This window comes from Urocampus carinirostris, chromosome 1, assembly GCF_059441175.1.
Source record: "Urocampus carinirostris isolate Australia breed hairy pipefish chromosome 1, RoL_Ucar_1.0, whole genome shotgun sequence".
Lineage (NCBI taxonomy): Eukaryota > Metazoa > Chordata > Actinopteri > Syngnathiformes > Syngnathidae > Urocampus > Urocampus carinirostris.
Genome location: NC_142349.1, coordinates 65,223,958 through 65,249,225, shown reverse-complemented (window position 1 = coordinate 65,249,225; position 25,268 = coordinate 65,223,958). Strand labels below are relative to the sequence as shown.

The window sequence follows — 25,268 nt, the reverse complement described above, 5'->3', positions numbered from 1 at the left end:
TTTTTTACATACCTCCTTTTACTGTTATTTTCAAAGCCCAATAACTTGATGCAAAGACAGAAGACATTTGTCTGCTGCTGTTAGTTGAATTCATTTTAAATGTGTTGAAATCTTAAAACTTGAGGCGAAGGAAAGAGATATTTATCTGCTCTGAAGTGTGTGTGTTGAAATTCAAGTATTTTTTTCACATCTGTTTATCTCCCTTTTGGAAGCTGTTCAATTTTGCACCTTATAACTGAAAAATGGAGTCAAAGACCTGACGACCTGTTACCTCATCTGTGCATTCTTTCTCAAACCGTTTTAACCTAACGGTACTGAAATCGTTTTTTAAAAAAAAAGGAACACAATGTTAAGTTAATAATGATTTTCTTGACCATTAAAATGCTCTCCTTTATTAGGGTGTACAGTATATGTAATATGAAGCGCATATGATCATAGTAGCATATAATGCAGAGGGAAAGATAATTGACAAGTGTATTCGTCAATCATGACTACAGACGCTGCCCTACTTACGAACGATCGTTGGTGAGTTACATTTGTTTGTAGGTTGCTTCAGTGCTATATTTTGTATGGAATGTATGTTTAAGGTTTATATAAGTATGTTTAAGGCTTGTATAAGTAACATGTATTGTTTTTTACTAAAAAAATGAACATTTCATAAAATAATATGCTTTATAAAGTTGAGTTTGTCTTCAGGAGGTCCTCCTCCGTGGTAAAAAGTGGCAGAAAAAAAGTGTTATGACCATTTTCTCAACCGCATCAATCTTTCTTTTTCCACTTTCATTTCAAAAGAAACGGCTCGCCTCTCCTTTACACTTTACACAAACTATATTGAACTGATGCACGATATATTAAACAATAAAAATGTCAAAGTTCTTAGCACACTAGAGATACAGTATATAATGTTTACACACGAACTAGGAAGAGGAACCGGATTTCTTCTTCGGAGTGGATGCTGGGTGAGCTCTCACAGCGCCACACGCCGGTAGCGGCGGAACAAAGCACTACAGTACTGTCCTACTCGGAAAGCGGTGCACACAATACAATATCTAACTTAGAGCAATGTCCGGATATTTTTCAACATCTCGAAAAAAAACGTTCGTATCTACCATTTTTCGTAAGTCGAATGGTCGTAAGTAGGGAAGCGCCTGTATTTGTGTGACAAATAATTGTCTCCAGAAATTCCCAATCCTGAATACCCTATACTGTACATAAGCCAGAGGTGGCGGCCAAAAGTAGAAAAGTTCCAAATTCTGTACGGATCCTTTAATCATAAACACATATATTACATAGAAGCGGTACTGACCATATGCAGTACTATTTTGTTACTAATGTTTACTTATTTATAAAAAATTTTATGTTTTTTACCCAGGGTACTGGAGATTTGGTACACATTATCTAATTACCTCAGGTTTCTATCTACAGCTAACGACAATTTCCCCTTTCAAATAACACCTCAGAATGGATTTAGGTTGTATCCCGGATGTGTACTACATCATGAATAAAATAGTGTTGAGGTGAAGCGAGGGTCAGATTTGTATTTGTATGCGCCGAAGGTGGGACCACTGAGGTGAAGATGCATATGTTCTTCCTGGGACTTGACTGGAATGGTCTTTTGAGACAAAAAGCAGAGTTCATACCACAGCTGGAGACGGACGAGGACACCAGTTATTTTGACAGTAGGTGGATTTTTAAATGAATGCATGCTAAAGGATCAAAAACTGTTTTGATTTGATTAACGATACTGTCTCCTACAGCCCGATCAGAGCGATATTCTCACTTAGGCTCAGATGACGATGAAACTAACGATGAGGAATCATCTCTTGAACTACGACAGTTTTCCTCGGTGGCTCATCGCTTCAGCAAGGTATGGTCACAGCCATCAAAACAATTTGTGATTAAAAAAAGAGAAGAAAAATAAATCACAGACATTTCTTCTCAACTGAAGGTTTACAGCAGCACAGAGCACCTGTCCACGTCCACGCCGTCCAACCAGAGCTTGTCATCTTCAGAACGGAGTCACAGCGAAGAGAAAGACGAGCGATGGGAGGGCAGAGGCGCTTTTTCGCCTGGGGACGGACACAGACACCTGGCCAGTGGAGACAGAACTGATGGAATCAGGGGGAGGTGAGAGATTTCAAAAAGATGAGGGACCTTAGTATGTAAGAAATAATTCAGTTTGTTATAGGACAGTGGCAACACTACCTTTCTTTTTATCTTATTTGATCTCTTTTAATTCTTTATTTCGTGTTTATCCTGAAGTGACACGTCTAATTTTGTTACAAACAATGTTCACTACGTTCTCAACAAGAACAAAAACAATTGTAAATGTGATTCTAAAAAAAAATAGAATGTTGACAGCTAAATTACCAAATTTGAGTCTACATACCAGTGTGGGATGTGCTAGTGGTTTTGTCCTTTTTTTTAAATCCTCGTCATCCAGCACAAACTGTTCAGAATTCAGGAATAACCGACACCACTTTCTTTAAAAGTTTTGGGATTTCAGAACATCAAATGATGATTCATGACCGCACGGCAGTGTTTTGAAAACAAATCTAACCAAAATGCGACCACAAGCACACATGAAACCAGAAGCAGTTGACATAACATGCTCCCATCAAAATAAATTGCAATCTGCCACAACCGATTTGGGATTTTGTTTTCTTGTGAACTTAGTTCTAACTCTGTTTTTGCCGTTTAAAGCTCCAGTGTGTATGATATAGATACCTCAAGCGGTGTGAAAATATGTTATTTGTTTAAGAAAAAAACACTTGATTCAAGTAATTGGCCAAAACACATGCACTCTCTCATAAACATTTTAAGACTTGGGTTTAGGACTTTGTAATGTTATACAACTTGAGATGCCCTTTGAAGAAGAACACTTCTATTTTATAGCATATGAATAACCTATATTTTATGTTGACAATGTAAGGGGATGGTGTCATAATAGTCTATAGTATTTGATCTGTGCAGCCCTTTGAGACTCTTTCTGATTTAGAACTATACAAATAAACATGACTTGACTTGACTTAACACGTTTGGCTGCCATTTCACCACTCCAAAGCCTAGATAAGGATTTTGCAAATGTTGCTTGTCGTCTTGAAGCTATGAGCACTTAACGGACCCATACCTACCTTGTGAGTGATGGTCCTGTGATTCAAGCTTCTGATGTTTATCCCCCTACTGTTTTTTTCTTTAGCCACTCACGTTAGCCACTTGGCTGCAGGATATGGCTTCCCACAAATAGTATTTTTATTGTTAACTGCTCTTGCTTTGTGTCTCGCCTTCCCCAACTGAACGGCGCTGAAAATTGTGATTTAGGTACCCCAAGATCGACAATTCTTTTTCCTGCTCTTGCAATAATTTTTTTCTGGTCGTTTTAGTAAATTCTTCTGTACCAGATCAGACCCACTTCAGCTATTCTTTCTTTTCAACTGATCCAGTTGTATCCAGCTCACTCTGCCTTTTGTTGTTTATGTCCTGTCTGAAAATCTAGAAGTATGCTTTAGAATTTTGCCAAGGTTTCCCTCAATTGTTTTCTTCAAATACACACGCTTCAGCTCAATTCCAAGCTACAACGACCTCTAGTGTTGAATTATTACACACTGTCACTTTAAGATACTGGTTTGACTAATTCTTTAAAGAAAACCCTGTGGTTATTTCTCCCACAGTTTGCGCCCTCGTGCTTCATCAAGTTCCTCCCAGTCAGAGCGCAGCGCAAGCCCGCTGGTGTTAAACAGCACTCAGAGCCTCGACATGATGCCACGTTTCGCCATCTCGGCAGAAGAGGAGGGTAAGCCTGGAAAAACGTTTAGTGTGTCTAAACTCCAGCTTTCTTACTCTTCTGCATTGTTTTAAATAGACGGCGTGGTCTCCAATCTGCGGCGAATTCGTCTGCGTAGCAACAGCACGGGCACCAGGCCTTCGTTCCGCAGAGGAGCGTCCAGACGCATTGCGCACCAACTGGACACCCCAGAAAAACCCAGGCCTCCCGCTGGAAAAGTCCCCAAGTCTGCCTCAGTTTCCGGACTTTCCCTCATTATTACCCCAGGTGCAATGATCAAAATTCACTTTGTGACGAATTGCCTCTATGACACCCGATCAAAAATATCGATTTGAAGAGTTAATTTAAAGGAATAACACGTTCTCAAGCCGCTTTTATGCTTTATGGTTACAGTGCCCCCTACAGACCGTTGCTAAGCAAAGTAAACATTACTGTAGAAATAGCAAAAAAAAGGACCAAAAGCTTGTAATCCTGTTGGTAGCAGTCATGCAAATTACCCATAAACTTTCCTTAGTAAACTTCGAAAATATTTGTCCATCCACAATGACTGCCTTAATAAGTCAAGTCAAGTCATGTTTATTTGTATAGCCCTTAATCACAGAGTCTCAAAGGACTGGACAGACCACAGATTATTGCAAACCACAGACTATTATTACACCATCCTCTGATCTAAAACTTACATGAGGGCAAGGGAAAACTCAAAAACCTCAACATGAGGAAAATGAAGAAACCTTGAGAAGGGACCGCACATGAGGTAATCCTCCTTCCAGGATGACCAGGCTGCAATGGATGTTGCAATAACAAATAATACACAGCTATTTTCATCATAAAATATGTTATTCATAATAGGTCTTATTCACCTAACAATTCCCAAACACAGCACAACTACTATGCACCACTCCGTTGAGGGACCACTGATCTAGGTGGTTAAGGGGTCCGTGAACCGTGATCCATACAAAATAATGACCAGAATTAAGGTTTAAAAATGCTAATAAGATTATCAAACTGAACTCCTCCATAGCCCTCTGGCTTAAAAATGTACAATTTTGATAGTATTTGTCATGTTTTTAAACAAAGCCTGTCCTATATTCACAAAACATTTCTTCAAATAAAAAGCATACATGGTTGACTTTTCTGTCCTAACGAATAATTAAATCGGTTGTCGCCTAGCTGCATTTCCCTACCACGACTGTTTGAGAGGAGCAGTCAGAATGACCTTTCCGAATGTGCTCCCCACCCAGATGACTCAGCGGGACCTCCTTCCAGCCCCAAGTCATCTTTGTCGCTGTCATCCAACCCTTCGTCCCGGGATTCGTCCCCCAGCCGGGATCTTTCCATCAACATCAGCTGCCTCAGGCCTCCAGTGGTCATTCACAGCTCTGGGAAGAGGTTTGGCTTCGCTTTGCGAGCCATCCGAGTCTACATGGGGGACAGCGACGTCTACACGGTTCACCACATGGTCTGGGTACGTGTTCTTCACCAATTCATAATTATACTCGTTAGGGATGCGCTGAAATAAAAATGTGGCTCCTAAACCGAAAATGTCAAACACTTGGCTGAAAGCTGAAAATGAAATGTTCCCTCCAAAGCATAAAATAAATACAGAATTTACTTGTTTAGTATTTTATTTTGTATCTTTTTTTTTTAAACAACTGACAGGCATATTATTGGATGCTGATTTTTTTATTATTAAGTGATTTTTTTTTTAAAAAACCCAGTCGGACAACAAAGGCCATTCATTTGTTTAAAGTCATACAGAAGAAGAAGAACTGCTGAGATATCTAAAATGCAAATAACACAAGCAAATTCTTTGAATAGAGAGCTGGTTAGAATGACGAATGAATAGCTTGTAGCTGCTACACTGCACCGCTCTGTCTCATTCTTTATTTACACATGTTTTGGGTGTGTTTGAGTTTTATAATGGATGGGCAAGATGTTAAGGTCTGGCGCGCCTCTGTCCAACAGAGGGCGCTTAATCAGTTTGCAATCGGGATACCTGAGTCAAATCACCTCACACTTGTCCCTAATTAGCCACATCCTTTGGAAGGACATTTGGACGGCACTCAGTGTAGGATGATTTTCATTTCCACCTTCATTTTTTATCATCACATTTTCCAGGTCATCCTTGTTTCTGAGGTTTGTTTTATTGTAGTTTTTCTTTAAAAAATCCGACTGTTTTATTGTTGTTTTTGACCGTTGTTTATTACTTCATTGAGGATTTTGGGTTGTTTAAATACAATAATTTTTGAGTACTGTGTGGTTCCTGCTTTCCCGCGTTTGGGTCCAACGGCACACTCACAACACAAGAGAGTAAATAGTGACAAGAAAAAACAGGAGTAGAAGAGAATTGATGATGATGGTGCAGTCGACGCAGTATAATGCAACAAACAAGTCACACTCAATTATTTATAGTGAAATAAAATATATTACAAATAATTATTCTCCTTGCACTTGTCTTATCAACAGCCAATAGATTTCGGGGCGAAATTTACTCATTGTCTCACAAAAGTAGGCGTTTGCGTATTAAAACTGGTAAACTGAAGGTAGCTAGGTAGCTGGGCCAATATACATGGAACAGCAAAGTTAAAATTCCAGTGAGATGGAAGAAATTGGCATCAGGTAATCACACCAACCAAGTTAATCGGTTCGGGACATCAGGGAAATTCATTTTCCTAACATAGTTAAAGAAACTAAACCATCTTGCATACAACATATTTACATTTTTTAATTTAATTTGTTGTTAAATTTCTACAAGTAGTTTGGATATAAACTTGTAATGTATATTCAGTGTGTGGAGGAAGGCAGCCCAGCGCACGAGGCAGGTCTGAGAGCCGGCGACCTCATCACTCACGTCAACGGGGAATCTGTTCAGGGTCTTGTCCACACTGAGGTGGTAGAGCTCTTGCTCAAGGTATGAAATGTAATACTAAGTATTTATCTTAGTCCTTTCCTGACTTCTTACGAAACCGTTTTGTTTTCAATAGAGTGGGAACCGAGTGACCCTCCAAACAACTGCTTTGGAAAACACGTCCATAAAAGTCGGCCCGGCCCGTAAAACAAGCCACAAAACTAAGATGGCACGACGCAGCAAGAAAAGCAAAAGGAGAGATGGGCAGGATAGGTACACTCTTATTATTTTCCTATCATATTTGCAGGGTTCGTACGCATGCTTGGAGTCCTTGAAAATGCTTGACTTTTATTGTTGTGTTTTCAAGGTCGGGAAAATGCTTGAACATGCTTGAAATTGTTGACATTGCCATGTTTCTTGACAGTCTGACTCTATAAGACCACCCAATAAATGAAGATATTGTTTTTAAAGTGCATGAAAATTACGCTGACACGCCTGGTGAATTGTCATTTTAGCATTGTCATGTGAAGCGTCACCGCCCCTTCTGGTAGCACCCCAGAGGACAGCTCTATTTAGAAAATCATCTCTTTTGGCCCGCCTCACTGAGATGAGCCAGCACTTTTGGCTCCCAAACGACTCCTCCGATGTTTCTTTTAGTGATACATTATCAATAATAATAAAACATAATGCACCAATAGTAATTTCATATATTTAGCAGTTGATCCCTGAAAAACACATGAAATATATATGAAAATATTTACAGAGCTACAATTGTAAGTAGAAAACAATTTTAGCTTTTTACACACTAACATATTTAAAGACGAACAACAACACAAATTTCCTGAAAATGCAGAACAATAAAATTGAAAATATTAACTCTTCATGGCAATGAATAAATTATAATATGCCGAAAAATATGGATTTACCATTTTGGTTTAACCAATTTAGACACAGATCCTCTGAAAAAAAACACAAAAAATATCAATTAAAATAAAACAAAAAGAAAAAAAATTAGCTGTCTCTAAGATTGAATTCACTCTGCTTCGGAGCGATCAATATTATTAAAACGAGTCCGAATTTGGCTCATTTGTCTGCATACAGTACTATCTCCCTTTTTTGTCTTCTGTATTAAACTCAATAATTACCCAACACCTATAAAACTCTTTTAGTGTTTGTAAAAATGGGTGATGCACCAAGCTTGCGTGTGCATTGTTGTAGCAGACTGGCAGAATTTATATCAGTTTATAGCAGTCCATTGAGACAAAAAGATCATAGAAACAAACAGCTCAAAATAGCACAGGGTATGTACTAGCAGCAAGATAGCGACTTTATTGGATTTTTGAACGTCAACAACAAAGAAAGTTATTATGATCGACGCTGGATGTCTTCCGTTAAAGGTACTGGAAAAATTGAAAAATTGGCCTTAAAAAGCGCTTGAATCTGGCCATGAAACAGCTGTACAAACCCTGTATTTGGATTGATGATATTAAAATGTGACCAAATGAACAATTCCACTTTTCGCCATTTATTTTTTTACTTCGCAGTCGACGACGTAACATCTTGAAGAAGCTGTCCACTAAACACACGCCCCCTGGTCCCATGCAAAGCAGTCGCAGCTTCTCTTCCGGGTTCCACCAATCATCCAGCGACAGCCTCTCCGGCTCCCCCACTCAGTCGCTCTCCCCCGGGCCTTCCACCCCTTGCCGCTCTCCAGCTCCTGACCACTCTGGGGGTGAGAAGGACTACTTTAAACATACTCTCATATTTCAGTGTAGATCCTTTTCTCTCTTTTTTAAAAAGAGATCCATACCTGTCAACCCTCACGGCTCCATGCCCTTACAAACTGTCATATTTTCCCTTACAAAATACAAAATACAAAATAATCTTACACCATATTTTTTTTTCGCAATGATGCATGAATCTAAATATGCCATGAAATCTCCAGGCGGCAGATGCATGCGCACAGTAGCATCAAACCGCTCGCTTTGTTTGCAACGAATAAAAAACGATACCGAGATAGAGGCTTCCGCGGCAAACTCGTTTGACTTGATTGATTTGCCGTTTCGTGATAGTCGGTGTATACCGGATGGGACCCATAATTGACAAATTTGTGTTTTTCTATATAGGTTTTCTTGTACGTCGTACACGTCTTAAAATCCATAATAAACGTACTTTGTAGGGATGTACAGCTTGACAGGTATGGCGATCAACCAGAAAACCTTTGTGACAATACCATGTTCTAAGGTAGGGTTGGGCAAACTTTGAGTCATGCTCAAAAATATAGCTGCTTTAACTCAAAATGTTTGTTAAACTTTAAAATGTTTCAGTTCTTGAGTTAAAACTTGCTTTTCGGTTAAAGCAAGTTAATTTTTGAACTCAAAAGTTACAGATTTCTTAAAATCATGAGATGAAGCAGTTTTGAATTAGCTTTTAAAGTTACAGCTTTAAAACGGATTTAACTCTTGCAAGGAAGGTCTGATACCAGGTCAGCTTTTCAGTTAAAGCAGGTTTAATCTTTTAAGTTGTAACTCCAAAGTTAATGCTTTCAAGATTCTTTAAATCTTCAATTGTAAGAGAATTATGATTTTACTGAGATTTAAAGTTTTGAATTTACGCTAAAGGTGAAAGCTTTAAAAACGATTGAACTACAATCAAGGTTTAAAGCTGCTTTAACTCAAAAGCTTTGGTTAGAACATTAAGTTTAATTTCCAGTTAAAGCTGCTTTAACTTTGAGTTCAAGCGAGTTTAATCTTAGACTAATCAAAATTGAAAGCTATACATTTTTTTTAACTCTTGAGTTAAATTTCGAGTTAAAGCTTTGAAGCTGCTTTAACTTTGAGTTCACGCGAGTTTAATCTTAGACTAATCAAAATTGAAAGCTATAAAGATTTCAAATCTTGAGTTAAATTTCGAGTTAAAGCTTTGACGCTGCTTTAACTTTGAGTTCAAGCGAGTGTATTCTAATTTAAAGCTTTAAAAATTCTTTAAATCTTGACTCAAATTAGGTTTAAGCTTTGTCTGAGAGTTAAAGCTTTAAAGTTTTGAAATTACCTTCCTAGTTAAAGCTATAAAACAGAAGTTACCTCTTGCAATGAACATTTTGACACAGCTTAACTCAAAACGGCAACTCAAACATTTAAAACTGTTTTAACTCCTAAGTTAATTTTTTACTCTTGACTTAAAGCTTTAGAGATAAAGGTTCGAAAGTTAAAATGCTCGGCTCAAGTCTCTTAGTTATAGCAGCTTCAAAGCTTTAACTCAAGAGTTAAATCTGAGTTCAATCCAATTCAAAGCGTTTAAGCTTAAATGTTGTTCAAATAAAACCTCTCAATTCAAAGGTCACATTTCTTTATACAGCCCTTAGAAGCCTTAAAGCGTCTCTAACTAGTTTAACTCTTAATGTTTATGTAGGTTTGAGTTAAAGCGTTAGAGCAATAGTTTTCTAATAACTCCTTCACTGTCTTTCTAAATCATTTTATTACACACTTTTCCCCTGTCTTATTGTTCCTTAAGAAAAACGTTAGTTCATCTCTCTTTTCCTTTTTTTTAATGCAGATTCAAGTTCCTCGCCCTGCTCCAGCTCCCCCAATTCTCCAGTCCCCCAAGCTCGTCCCAGTTCCCTTCACGTCCTAGGCCGCTACACCAAGGCCGGCCGCTGCAAGTCCACCAGCAGCATCCCGCCGTCCCCTCTGGCCTGCATCCCGCCCCCTCAGCCTCTTTCTCCTCAGTGCTCGCCCTCTTGCCTCCCCTGTCACCCAAAATCCCTGCAAGGTTTCCACGGTAAAACACTCTCCCCTCCCACCATCTCTCGCCATTCCGTCCGCCCCCGAAGCGCCGAGCCGCCCCGCTCGCCACTCCTCAAGAGAGTGCAATCGGCAGAGAAGCTGACCGGCGATAAATCCACGGGTGGGTATCACTGCGAAAGGAAGGCCTACAGCACTCGCCGCCATACCATGGAGGTTCCTCTATCTGAGGGGGAGGACGCCGAGGAGGAAGGGGCCACCGGCTTCGTCTGCGTGGGTGAGCACGGCCGGCGAGGGCTGGTCCTGGGGGGCCAAAGGGGCCACCAGGACGTTATTGGGGGATGCAACGAGCACCACCGTATCTCCCCTCAGCACCGCACAAGCAACCATCATTCCCCCGACGTGGTGGTCATGAGGAAATTGGCTCTTTCCGAGCGCCGGGACTCCTTCAAGAAACAGGAGGCTGTGCAGGAAGTGAGTTTTGACGACTTGGACGAGAGAGAGGACGACAATCAGCCCGAGACCTTCAAGGCGGCCTGGGTGGGCTCGGCTCAGTCGGGCCCCAAGACCAAAGCGGGGGGGAAAACCACACAAGAGAAAGCCAAGTCCAAGGACAAAGAAAGGTTTTAGCTTCAGTCGCCTTACAATGGAAGGAAACTAACCAGTACTAGGAGTGTCGGACTCTCGGGTGGATTTTGGGTGAGTTTTCAGGATGACCCTAAAATGAAATATAGGTGATCTTCATTTGACCACTTGACATGCATAGTCCGACTGGTTTCAGATGTGGTTTTTCTGAGCAATCCAAATAAATCGTTTACATGCCTAGAGACAAACTAATGGCCCCGTATCCATGGCAGTTGGAAGTTATCTTGATTTTAAGGGCTCAGGGTGAGCAATAACACGATGCAAATAGATAGTAGGTAGTTTTCCTCATTTAACTTGTGTCATTAAATGACATAGTATCTCATTTGGTTACTCACCAAAATTGACGAAGTATCATGCTTCAAAAGTGTGCTCCATTTCTGTGTCTCCTGTGTTCACAAGATGTGCTCGGACATGGCTCGCCAAAAACATAGCCTTACACTCTATATGGATGGATACAACTTTGACATCCAATATGTATAGATAGATACACCTGGGGCATTTTTGCTGTGGGCAGAAACAGTCCCTGAGAAAGCAACCATGAGGCTTTTTTTAGCGAGTAAGCCGAGATTTGTGTCTATCTTTTATCTCTACCACAAGTCCCACAGTTCTTTGCAGCATACAAATTGAGGGATACTACGCACACGCTTTTGGATTAGTTTTATAAGTTTACATGCACGAGTAGTCAGAAAATGAAAAAGTTAATGCAACCATTGCATTCGGAATTCAGTACTAGAATAAACCCATTTCTCTGTGCATTTACATGACTGGCAATAGTCTGCTTCAAATCGTTTATTGCCTGCATGTAAACTCACCCAGTGTTTCAGCACTTTTTTCTTACTCACCGGTAACTCATTCACCACTAGTTTAGTAAAAAGAATAAATAAATAAAAATGAATGAATAAGCATTCGAATGGTAAAATCTACAAATGTCTGACCAATGCGTTGACCATTATTATATTGACTCATGCATAGTGACAACATGGAAAGATAATTACAACTTTTAATATAAAATAATATATCCATCCATTCATTATCTGCACCGCTTTATCCTCAGTAGGGCTGCAGGGGTGCTGGAGCCCATCCCAGCTGAACTGGTTGCCAGCCAGTCACAGGGCACACAGGTACAGACAACTCACTCGCTCATTCACACCTAGGGACAATGTGAACCGGCCAATTAACCTGAAATGCATGTTTTAGGAATTTGGGAGGAAACCGGAGTGCCCGGTGGAAAACCACGCAAGCACGGGGAGAACATGAAAACTCCTCAAAGGAGTTTCGATATGACCTCAGAACTGTGCTGCTCACGCGCTAACCACTGCGCCGCCGTGCTGCCTAAAATAATATAGCTTCACCTTATTTTAAAACATATAATTTACCGGTTATTGTAAAAAAGCATCATAATATACTTTTCATGTTTTGAAATTAGCAGCGGGTTACATGGGAGGAACCGAGAGAGTCCAAGATGTCGAAAATGCTGTGAATTTTCACATTCAGCAACAAAAATGGTAGTAATTCGGAGATGTGTCGTGAAAAAATGAAAAGGGTCAAATGAAGTTCATTGTTAAAAAACATTTTGTATCCACCCAGAACTTCAAAACCCCAGAACTTGTACAAAATCTTCACAACTGCGATCAAAATTGATCACAACCTCGAAAAAGGATCTTTCTCTTTAACACAGTGATCATATCTGCAAAGGTTTCCCGGCTCCTTCATTGCTTTTTTTCCTTCAATTTTGAGAACAATGTGTCACTCATGACACTACGTTGTGTAAATATATTTGTATTGAATTAAGATGTGTATTTATAACTTTTTATGCTCAGCTTTTTTTTTGCCCTGGGAAGATTATGTGACTGTTTACAGCTAACAAAAGAGAAAAAACACAGAATGTCTTTTTTTCCCTTTTATCCTTTTTTTTTTAATTAAACCTATGCTTTTTGTTGCATTCAGGCGCAACTGAAAAATCTGTAAAAATCCGTTGTAGTGCTGCTTCTCAAGAAAATAATCACTCACGTGATTGGGTGGAAGATCACACTTGAAAGCCAAACAAAGGTGCCAAAGCAGGGTAAGCCATAGAAATTGCGATACAGAATGGAAAAGTATTTGTTCCTTGTTCTTGATATTCGTCATGCTTACTAACTAATGAGACAATTCAGCACAATAATTGAACAATTTTAGAGTGTTATATCACACTCCTCACACCTAAAGCTACATTTGCCATAAAAAACGTTTATAGCAAAGCTCGGTGTACTAAAAACTATTCCAGAATAACTACTAATTTATTAGCCTGCCAATTTAACAGCCTAATTTAGGGACTTACAGTGGCTTGCAAAACTATTTGCCCCCCTTGAACTTTTGAGACCTTTTGCCACATTTCAGACTTCAAACATAAATCTCTATAACCGTCATTTCTTATGAATCATCAACAATAAATGGGACACAATCATGAAGTGGAACACAATTTGTTGGATATTTTAAACTTTTTTTAACAAATAAAAAACAAAAAAGTGGGTGTGCAAAATTATTCAGCCCCATTGAGTAAATACTTTGTAGTGATTACAGCTGCAAGTCGCTTGGGATATGTCTCTTATCAGTTTTGCACATCGAGAAACTGATATTTTTGCCCATTCCCCCTTGCAAAACAGCTTGAGCTCATTGAGGTTGGATGGATAGAGTTTGTGAACAGCAGTTTTCAGTTCTTTCCACAGATTCTCAATTGGATTGAGGTCTGGACTATGACTTGGCCATTCTAACAATTTCATATGTTTTTTGGTGAACCGTTCCATTGTAGCTTTCGCTTTATGTTTTGGATCATTGTCTTGTTGGAAGACAAATCTCCGTCCCAGTCTAAGGTTTTTTGCGGACTCCATCAGGTTTTCTTCCAGAATGGTCTTGTATTTGGCTCCATCCATCTTCCCATCAACTTTAACCATTTTCCCTGCCCCTGCTGTAGAAAAGCAGGCCCAAACCATGATGCTGCCACCACCATGTTTGACTGTGCGGATGGTGTGTTGAGGGTGATGAGCTCTGCTGCTTTTACGCCAAACATAACGTCTCGCATTGTTGCCAAAATGTTCGATTTTGGTCTCATCTGACCAGAGCACCTTCTTCCACATGTTTGGTGTGTCTCCCAGGTGGCTTGTGGCAAACTTTAAATGATACTTTCTTTGGATATCTTTAAGAAATGGCTTCCTTCGTGCCACTCTTCCATAAAGGGCAGATTTCTGCAGTATACGACTGATTGTTGTCCTATGGACAGATTCTCCCACCATAGCTGTAGACCTCTGCAGTTCATCCAGAGTGATCATGGGCCTCTTGGCTGCATCTCTGGTAGGTATTCTCCTTGTATGAGCTGAAAATTTAGGGGGACTGCCCGATCTTGGTAGATTTTCAGTGGTTTGATACTCTTTCCGTTTCAATATTATTACTTGCACAGTGCTCCTTTGTATGTTTAATGCTTGGGAAATCTTTTTGTATCCAAATCCAGCTTTAAACTTCTCCAAAACACTATCTCGGACCTGCCTGCTGTGTTCCTCATTATTCATGATGCTCTCTGCGCTTTAAACAGACCTCTGAGGTGATCACAGTGCAGGTGCACCCATACAAAGACTTGATTGCACACAGGTGGATTCCATTTATCATCGTTAGTCATTTAGATCAACATTGAGTTTGCTGCACCGAAAGTAAAGGAGCCGAATCATTTTGCACACCCACTTTTTCGTTTTTTATTTGTTAAAAAAGTTTGAAATATCCAATAAAGTGTGTTCCACTACATGATTGTGTCCCAATTATTGTTGATGCTTCACAATAAATTACAGTTTTATATGTTGATGTTTAAAGTTCTGAAATGTGGCAAAAGATCACAAAAATCAAGGGGGGCAAATAGTTTCGCAAGCCACTGTATTTTAAGTGGTTTCGTCACTTTTGGTCTCTGTAGTTTGTAATCTTTCTTGCGCTTTTTAGCACTCCTTTTTGGTTGCACCACACAGTACAGTGACATCTAGAGATCAAATACCACACACTGTCTCTTTTTAACAATTGAATCTTTTTTTTTTGGTAATATAATCAATTTTTTTAAGTGTTCACACACAACAACCCAGGAAATTGCATAGGTTGAATGAAATGTGTTGTGGTCCAGTTATGACCCAAATTGGGTTATTTTTCACCCAGGAGTCTGCTGTAGGCCCAACTAGTAGAATGCATTTTACTATTCCTCATTAATATAGAAGCGAAATTGAAATGCTGTCGATTGATGTCAGGGTTTTGACACAGTTTGGGTTGTTCTTGACTCAACTGTTGGGCCAAATTGTCCCGTGGAGGAAAAAGACAAAGTGTCGTTATACATGGAAATTAAGGTGAATAACCCGAATGTGGGGCAAATACTTTTAACAGGGGTGGTTCTGTTGTACATAACAAACGTTTGTTACAAAAATGGTCCTCATGGCAGGGTTAGATGTTTGTTTTTGTCAACATATCTAAAACTACCTGCCGTGTCCGTCTCTTAAAATGAGATGCTGTTGGTGCACATGCACAAAATATTTCAGGACTGTTTTAGGTTAAGGGAAAAAAACAACCACAGTAAAACACACATAAAAAGTAAAACATTTTTGCTACTTTTGTGTATCTTCTGAATTAATGCTTACTGCAAAAAAAGTATACGTGTGTGGGTTTGTTGAATTATTTCAAACATATAATCTCATAGTTAGACTAAACGTTCCTGAATGGAGGAAGTAAAGAACCGGTGATGTTTCTGTACAGTGTTCCCTCGCTATTCCGTATTCCGACTTGGTTCCACAGATGAATCGCGAATTACAACGATAGGTCATTATACATATAGACATTGTTTCTATGTTTAACTTTTGGAATTAAATAAATGATAACAACATTCATGTCACTCACTAAAATCAAAGCACTGTGCTTGTTTTTGCTCCGTTGCTGCGTCCCGTCTCTTTACAAGTTGTTCTCTTGCCAGTCGCATGGACTTACGCTATATATGGATAGATACAAGTGTGGCATCCACTATATATGGACTGTAGCGTTATTGCTGTAGGGGCAGAAAATAAGACTAGAAATGTTCCAGGGGATTTAAAAAATATATAATAGTATTTTTTTAGTGCTGTAGCCCATCCCAGCTATCTTCGGGGAGTGGGCAGGGGTCACCTTGAACTGGTTGCCAGCCAGTCACATTTCACGCTGAGACAGACAACTCACTCGTTCATTCACACCTAGGGACAATTTGGACCGGCCAATTAACCTGACCCACACAAGCACGGCAAGAACATGCAAACTCCAGACAGGAAGGTTCGATCTCATGACCTCAGAACTGTGCCGCACACTCGCTAACCACTTCACTGCCGTGCTGCCCATGGAGTAACATATTAAGAGTTATTCTAGCATGAAGAAAATGCTTACCAAACTATCATTTTCAATCCAAATCACTCAATCCAATGAAATCTATATCCTTAGTGTCACTTTTTACCGGTTAACAACTCCAACTTAGGGGGTAGGAAATAAGCCGCTTTTTCTTTCTCATCGCTTCTCTCTAACTCTAAACTTTCTTTTACTATTTGCTGTTTATAATCTACAGAACACAAGTATCTTTTCGGTGCCATTTTTGTTCTCTTTGTTCTCTTCTCGGGCGTTTTTCATTATTACCGGCAATGTAGAGCGCCCTCTTGCAGTTTTGTGGGAAATCTATCTATCTATCTATCTGTACCTTGGTCATATCCCTCAAGAGGGGTGACCTACAGCAAGACAAAAACGTATACAAAAACAAAGAAAATTAAAAAAGGGGAAAAAATGGCAAAAAACACACACAAACATTTTTGGGCCATGGCCAACCCAAATGCCCAAACACCCAAACAAGTTAAACATCTCGGCACCCAAGTTGGTCATGCTTTCGTCCCTCCAGATGAAACGGGACACAAGAGAGCGGCCATATCACTCAGGTCAGGGTGACACAACACACTCTTCTGTTCAACAGCAGGGCCCGACAGCTTTCACTGGTTTACCCCTGCTGCATCATACAGGTGCCCTGCCTATCCCTTAGAACGTGTCCAAAACATCCCACTATGTGGGAAATAATATGTGAAATTATATAATAATATGGGTATCATTCCACACATAGATCGCACCGGTGGCCAAACTGAAAAAAAACCTGCGACTTATAAAATGGAGGGAACACCGTTTCACGAAACGTCTATTGGACCTTGAAACCTCCGTGGTTTTTGAAAGTGACCTTGTATGGATGGTGTGTTCAATTCAAGTGAGGGCTTCCTAATCTCTTTTAAGATCAACCTCAAAGGATTGTGCATGCTTAACATTCCACAATATATACCCAAGCGCCCCCCACCCCCCTGTTAGCAGGAGTTTATAAGTCTTGCAGAGGATGTTTGAACCTAAAAATGGTGTCTTCATATTTTGTCTTGTTGTAAATTGATATTAGGCTTATTAGCATAATATAGCACCCTGCCCATAAAAATTTAAAATTGTTTGTGCTGCTCTCAATGTGGGGTTTGATGTGTTTTTCATCTGTACTCCCGTCTATCTTTGTTTCCATGACGACAGGACCATGAGAAGTTCCTACTATGTGGTGATTTTGATGTGCCAATGTTTATTTTTTATTTTCATTGTCTTAACAGTGCTTGAAATAAAATATACATCATCCCACATTTGGAAATCCTCATTTTGTATTCAGACTTTCTGAATAATACCTTTAAATGGTGCAGTGCTTCTCAGGTATTTTCTGTCACGTCCCCCCACAGAAGAAGAAATCCTCTTGTCGGGTGGATTGTTTTTCCCATGGGATCACTTGAGGGTCTGCTCCACTTTAAATCTACACTTCATACTTAATTCTTATACTCTGTGCTGTATGGACGGCGTGGAGGTTAAATGTAAACAAAACACTGCCAATGAGAGTGCCACTGCTCCCTAGTGTAGTGGAGGTGCAATTACACTTGATTCTTTGGAAAGTTATAGGAAAAAAAAAAGAAAAAGTTCCCCGAATTTAAACACACCAGCGTCCCCTTTGACGGCATCTCACTATGTGAGAACCACTGAAACAGTAATGATACCTAGTATCATGTCAGGACCAGAACGGAGACAGGACCCACTTGCGTTGTGTTTCTCACAAGTTTTATTGGAAGAAACGGTCCGGTGATTGCTGGACGCGGAAAGCAGGTCCCTCTGAACGTGATAGTGGATCTTCCGTGGCGAGTAATGGCAGTGTCGGGAACGGAAAACGGGTCAGTAGCCGGGACAGGAGAGCAAAAACGTGGTCGGGGTCGGAAGCGAGTCGTAAGCCAGGAAAGGAGAGTAGACGTGGTCGGGGACAAAAAGAAGTACTGCATTAAACTCATAATTTCTCTCTCTGGTTATTGAGGTTTTGTGCTTTTTTTGGAACTACATTTTTGTTGCTGTCTCTCACAATATCTGTTGTATCAGTGCAGTTTTTACATTTTTTTTTGTTTTTCCGTTTAAAAAAAAATTGTTTTATATAAATATTTTGTTATTATAGATTCCCCCTCAAAATTCCCTGCAATCGTAAAACATTTCATAAAAAGAAGTGATTTTACACAAAGAACAAAATAAATTATTTTAATATATATGCACGGTTTTAATTTTTGTTAAAAATAAACATTTAATCAAATATTTTCTTTAATATTTCTCGTTTAAATTTTTTCTCCACACAGAATTTTACAATTTCCTAAAATCTTCACATTTTCAGAATACATTACCCGTTTTTATTTATAGAAAAATTATTACATGATTCATTTATTAATATGTTAATATTTTTCAAATAAGCATTTAGGAAAAATCTAGTTTTCTTTAAAACTTCACACTTTTCTGAATCTTTTTCGCCATTTTAATTTTAAAAATATAATTTTATTGAAATAATTTTCCCTTTTCTTACTTTTTTTAAAAAGGATTTTTTGAGTGATTACTATTTTGTACGACAAAGCAAATGTTGTTTAAAACAGAAAATGTATTTTATAATAGTAATAAATAATTTTATGAACATGGTAGCCCTTTTTCATATTATATATATATATATATATATATATATATATATATATATATATATAAAATGGTAAAAACAAAATTGAATGAGTTGGTAAATAAAAAAGTTGGTAAATCATAAAACAACTAACAGTTTGTCAATATGTAAATCTGTAATTTAATAATGACAATCATTTGCTAAAAATGTTTTTCTTGAGTTTTTTGGGGCAATGGTTGTTTGTTACTGTGATTTTGTGGCTCAAACTGTTATTGTCATGATTACTGATGCGAGGCACCTGAGCCCGCTCCTTTGGCGCCAACTGCCTCGGACGCTAATTGGCAATCTGCTTCTTTTTGAACCCCCCGTCTTCCTGTCACCGGTTGTCAGTCCGTCTGTGAACCTCAGCTACGCTAGGCAAGCCTTCTGACCCTGACTCCTGTTCTTATTCCCGTCTGTTTCCCGGCTTCGACCCATTTTCTGAACTTGACTACGATTTTTGCCCCGCCGTCCCAGCCACAGATCTGTTTTTTCCCGCTCTCGACACTGCCTTCGCTCGCCACGGAAATACCACTTCCGCGTCTGAGTAACCTGCTCCCCGCGACCAGCGATCTACGGATCGTGTTACTTCATGTGCGGCCCCTTATCAAGGTTTCTTCATTTCGTCATTGGATGCCTTTATTGTCATTATACAAGTGTAACGAAATTTGCTTTCGCATAAGTAGGTATAAGAAAATATGTACCATATAAAATAGAATAAAATAAGGAAAGTCTTCCTCGGCGCATATATTCCACCGGTCTAAATCTTACCTTTTGTACTCGAGCGCTGCTGGCGGCCGTTAGAAAAATTACATAAATTGGCCGCATCACTGAATAAGCCGCAGGGTTGAACGTTTGGGGAAAAAGTAGCGGCTTATAGTCCGGAATTTACGGTATATTTGCATGTATTTTTTCCTTCTACGGTGAACGTCCAAGCTACTTCATTTTTGAACCTTTTTTATAATAAACCTCATTCATGTCGAGCAACTCAGTATCTCACAACAAAATGTTAATTAACAATATATATGATATAACGAAACACATGTACTTATATAACATGTTAAACTACATAAATAAACACGTTTAAAAAAAAATATGGTGTAAGATTATTTTGTAGTTTGTAAGGGAAAATACGACAGTTTCTAAGGGCATGGAGCCCTGGAGTGCGACAGGTATGTTAACCCAATGCGGCCCGCGACTCCACAGTTACCTACCCCTGATGTATATCCTCCGCCAGAGGATTCGTACTCTTCCGTATCACTTCGGCTTTTTCCGCCTCTGTCCTGGCTGTTCCCACGCGTCCACTCCCCCCTCCCCTATCCCCCCTAGCTCCCTCCCTCCCCCTCCTCCCTCCCTGCTGGAAAATGGCTGTGCGGGAGAGCTGGGACTTCGAAACGGGAGGAAAGAAAGTCAAGTGAAAAAAGGGAGAGCTTTCTACAAGTTTCGTGCACAACTACAATCCGTTTTGACTCCCCCTAACCGACTTCGAGCGATTCCTACAGCTTTTGGCAGGATTTCGAGCGACGCCACACAAAAAGTGTGAAAACTCAAGAACGGGTAAGCCCCCCCCCCCTCGACTTATTTCACATTTACTGTATCGATGTGGAAAATAGAAGACACTTTTTAACCATTAATCACGCTTTTTGTTGTATTTTCTATGTTTAAAATGTGCAGGGTCGCCTCGCTTCGCCTTAAGTTAGCAAAGTTGGAACCGAGTGTTGCCTTTTGAATTGATTTTTGTGAAAAGTCGTTTATATTTTCTTCTCTTTTTTCACTGGAACAATTTTAGTCTTTGCAAAACTACTGTACTATGCACGTTCACTCGACAGTTGACTTTAGCGTTTCCCCCTTTTTTGGGGTGGTGGTGGTTTGTTTTCTTTTTAAATTATATTTTATCACGAATGCAATCCAAGTTGCATGGTATACCATCGAAATGAACACATAGCGTTACTATATTTGATTGATTGTTTTATGACATTTTGGATTTTAGATTCTGCAAATCACCAGATATTCAACTTTTCTTCGTTAAATATTGACATTTTTTTAACATTCATTGAAATTTATTATAATTTCATGCAGTAAGAAATAGTTTTTTTGTAAGAAGGAGAGAGAGTGAAAGAGAGAGTGAGAGTGAAAGATAGAGTGAGAGTGAAAGATAGAGAGTGATGGATAGAGAGAGTGAGAGTGAAAGATAGAGAGTGAAAGCTAGAGAGAGAGAGAGTGAAAGCCAGAGAGAGAGAGAGAGTGAGAGTGAAAGAGAAGGAAACCATAAGGAGAGAGTGAGAGTGAAAGATAGAAAGAGTGAAACATAGAGAGTGAAACGTAGAGAGTGAAAGAAAGAGTGAGTGAGAATGAAAGGGAGACTGAGAGTGAAAGAGAGAGAGTGAAACAGAGAGTAAAAAAGAGAGAGCGTGTGAGAGAGAGAGTGTGAAAGAGAGTAAAAATGAGGGAGAGAAAGGGAGAATCATAAGAAAAAGAAAGAGAAAAAAGTAAAGAAAGGTAGAGGGAAAGGGAAAAAGCGAAAGAGTAAAATATATATGAGTGAGAGAGAGAGAGAGCGTCAAAGAGAGGGAGAATGAGAGTGAAAATGAGGGAGAGAGAAGTGAGGAAGGGAGAATCAGAAGAAAAAGAGAAAGAAAGAAACAAAGAAAGATAGAGGGAAAGAGAAAAAGAGAGAGTAAGATATAAACATATAAAGACAGAGAGTGAGAGTAAAAGAGAGAGAGTGAGAGTGAATGAGAGAGAGTGAGAGAAGTGAGAAAGGGAGAATCAGAAGAAAAAGAAAGGGAAAAGAATAAAGAAAAGGTAGAGGGAAAGAGAAAAAGAGAGGTAGAGTAAGTTATGCATAGAGAGAGAGAGGGGGAGAGAGAGAGAGAGTGATGAAGAAAAAAAGAAGGAAGGAAAGAAAGGATGGGGTTTGAAGGAAGGAAGAAAGAAAGCCAACCACAAAAAAAACAATTTTACTATAAAATCACAATCACCCAGCACTTTTGAGCTGTTTTGAGAACAGGTCTGCGGGCGCATCAGCTGTCCTCAGAGGGCACCCGGGTGCCCACGGGCACCAGGTTGGAGACGCCTACTTTAGATGATCCTTGATTAATCGGCAGCTAATAAACGATCACAATTACCTATAAGTTCTCTTCAAGCCTGTGATCAAATCATTTCTTTTTTTTTTTTACATTTCTGTCCATCTCTGTAGCAAGTTAGTCGAGTTAAAAAGGGACAATATACAGTATATGTTAAAATTATCCAGTACCAGATAAACAATCATTTCTTGTTTTGTTGTAATGTAGATATCCTAAAATTATATACATTTTATCATTTTCGCCAATTATATTGTTACTTTAGTCAATAAGTGATAAATATAAAACATTATTACTTCAATGCAAAATATTTTTGTTAATTTTAAATGTTAAAAACGATTCAGGTTTTTAGTTATGAGTCATTATCTTTATTTATAGTTACACACACTAATGTGGGTAAACATATATATCAGAAACATAATGTATATGTTTTTGCTTGTACATGATATATAGACTTACTGTGCAGAGTTTGTATGTTCTCCCCTTGCTTGCGTGGGTTTCCTCCGGGCACTCCGGTTTCCTCCCACATTCCAAAAACATGCATTTCAGGTGAATTGGCCGGTCCAAATTGTCTCTAGGTGTGAATGAGCGAATGAGTTGTCTGTCCCTGTGTGCCCTGCGATTGGCTGGCAACCAGTTCAGGGTGTCCCCTGCCCACTGCCCGATGATTGCTGGGATGGGCTCCAGCACCCCCGCGACCCTACTGAGGATAAGCGGTGTAGCTAATGAGATGAGAGATGAGATAATATATCTAATCTCAGACCAAAAACAAATACTCAGAAAATAAAGTTTTTCGAATTATTTTAGCATTAAAAAAACAAACAAAAAAAACAGTCTGAAGATAGAAAAAGACTATAAATCACACCCCAAAATAATCCAACTGTATCCTTAGCAATTTTCTCTTGACATTGGAACAAAAACATATTATTTGATTTTTTTTCTACATTTTTAGGTGTACATTTTCAATCTAAAAACAGAAAAAGATTATAGTTCCCACCTAAATTAACACAACTTTCAACCACAGACGCTGCCCTACTTACGAACGAGATTCCGGACGATCGTAAGTTGAATTTGTTCGTAAGTTGCTTCAGTGCTTTATTTTGTATGTTTAAGGTTTGTATAAGTATGTTTAAGGCTTGTATAAGTAACCTGTATTGTTTTGTACTAAATAATAAACATTTTATAAAATAATATGCTCTATAATGATAAATGAAGTTGAGTTTAATTTACTTTTGGAAGATGGGCTTCAAGAGTTAGGCGACTTCTTCCTCCGTGCTATAAAGTGGACGAAAAAAAACCAATTTGTCAACCGCATCAAGCTTTCTTATTACATTTTTATTTCAAAAGAAACGGCTTGCCCCTTATTTACTCTTTACACCAACCATATTAACTGGATGCACAAGGTTTTTAAACAATAAAAATGTCAAAGTTCTGAGCAAGCTTGAAATAGTAGAGTTGATGCTGAGTGAGGTGTCACAGCGCCACACGCCGGTAGTGGTGGAAAGAAGCACTACAGTACTGTCCTGTACTCGAAAAAAGGTGCACACATTACAAAGTCTAACTTACAGCAATGTCCGGATATTTTTTGACATCCCTAAAAAAATGTTCGTATCCAGTGTTTTACGTAAGTCGAATGGTCGTAAGTAGGGAAGCGTCTGTAGTCAGAAAAGATAGTGATTTCACTTATTTTTCCCACTTTTTTACCCTTTTTTTAGTCCAAAGACGGAAAAATACTAAGATCACACCCCAAAAATACAACTGTCTTATGACATATTTTTTTTTGCCTAAAGACAGGAAAAAATATATAATAAAAAAAATCTTTATGTGTACATCGGCACGGCGGCTCAGTGGTTAGCGCGTCTGCGGCCCAGGTCTGAGGTCATGGGATCAAATCCAGCTATATATATAAATTCACTCTCACTCTCTGTCTTTTCTATTGTAGTTTATTTTATTTTTTATTTTTTCTATTCTATCCTACAAGCATAAATGTATTGAATGCAAGCAATAATACTAAAATGCTGCATTAAGAATAGTGCACACAGTTCAACCCTGGAAACTATCGAAAACACGTTTTTTTTCTCTCAAGGTTTCTTCATTTTCCTCATGTTGAGGTTTTTGAGTTTTTCCTTGCCCTCGTGTAGGTTTTAGATCAAGGGATGGTTTAATCATAGTCTGTAGTCTGTAATAGTCTGTAGGCTGTGCAGCCCTTTGAGACTGTCCCTTCTCAAGGTTTGTTCATTTTCCTCATGTTGAGGTTTTTAAGTTTTTCCTTGCTCTCATGTAGGTTTTAGATCAGGGGATGGTTTAATCATAGTCTGTAGTCTGTAATAGTCTGTAGGCTGTGCAGCCCTTTGAGACTGTCCCTTCTCAAGGTTTGTTCATTTTCCTCATGTTGAGGTTTTTAAGTTTTTCCTTGCTCTCATGTAGGTTTTAGATCAGGGGATGGTTTAATCATAGTCTGTAGTCTGTAATAGTCCGTAGGCTGTTCAGCCCTTTGAGACTGTCCCTTCTCAAGGTTTGTTCATTTTCCTCATGTTGAGGTTTTTAAGTTTTTCCTTGCTCTCATGTAGGTTTTAGATCAGGGGATGGTTTAATCATAGTCTGTAGTCTGTAATAGTCCGTAGGCTGTTCAGCCCTTTGAGACTGTCCCTTCTCAAGGTTTGTTCATTTTCCTCATGTTGAGGTTTTTAAGTTTTTCCTTGCTCTCATGTAGGTTTTAGATCAGGGGATGGTGTAGAAATAGTCTGTAGTCTGTAATAGTCTGTAGGCTGTGCAGCCCTTTGAGACTGTCCCTTCTCAAGGTTTGTTCATTTTCCTCATGTTGAGGTTTTTAAGTTTTTCCTTGCCCTCATGTAGGTTTTACATTAGGGGATGGTGTAATAATAGTCTGTAATAATAGTCTGTGGTTAGCAATAACCTTTGCAGCCCTTTGAGACACTTTGTGATTAAGGGCGTCACAAATAAACATGACCTGACTTGAAACATGACTACTTTTCCCTTACGAATCCACCAGATCCAGTTCTGACCATCACCCCGTTTGCGGACTGTTCTTTATAAAAAAGTGAAGAAAATCTCCCCCGGTGACACAATCTCACCTCGCAGCATACGCTCGAACGTCTCGTTGGATTTGTAA

The 25,268-nt window shown here is 39.1% G+C and overlaps 2 protein-coding genes across 3 annotated transcripts in view; both read left to right on the top strand.

Moving 5' to 3' along the window:
• mast3a (microtubule associated serine/threonine kinase 3a) overlaps positions 1 to 17,688 on the top strand; it is a 66,588-nt gene extending 48,900 nt beyond the window's left edge. For both annotated transcript variants that reach the window (XM_088348760.1, XM_088348759.1), the window contains 10 exons: positions 1,557 to 1,679; positions 1,758 to 1,867; positions 1,949 to 2,127; positions 3,672 to 3,793; positions 3,863 to 4,051; positions 5,026 to 5,249; positions 6,573 to 6,695; positions 6,769 to 6,905; positions 8,177 to 8,364; positions 10,188 to 17,688. In XM_088348760.1, coding sequence (XP_088204886.1) covers positions 1,557 to 1,679; positions 1,758 to 1,867; positions 1,949 to 2,127; positions 3,672 to 3,793; positions 3,863 to 4,051; positions 5,026 to 5,249; positions 6,573 to 6,695; positions 6,769 to 6,905; positions 8,177 to 8,364; positions 10,188 to 11,005 — 2,213 coding nt within the window. In that variant the 3' untranslated portion in view covers positions 11,006 to 17,688. The remainder of the gene's footprint in view (positions 1 to 1,556; positions 1,680 to 1,757; positions 1,868 to 1,948; positions 2,128 to 3,671; positions 3,794 to 3,862; positions 4,052 to 5,025; positions 5,250 to 6,572; positions 6,696 to 6,768; positions 6,906 to 8,176; positions 8,365 to 10,187) is intronic.
• Positions 17,689 to 20,418: 2,730 nt separating this feature from the next.
• The window catches only part of pik3r2 (phosphoinositide-3-kinase, regulatory subunit 2 (beta)), a 67,029-nt gene continuing 62,179 nt past the window's right edge, over positions 20,419 to 25,268 (top strand). The window contains exon 1 of the mRNA XM_088348764.1: positions 20,419 to 20,609. The gene's annotated coding sequence lies outside the window, so the exon portion shown is untranslated. The remainder of the gene's footprint in view (positions 20,610 to 25,268) is intronic.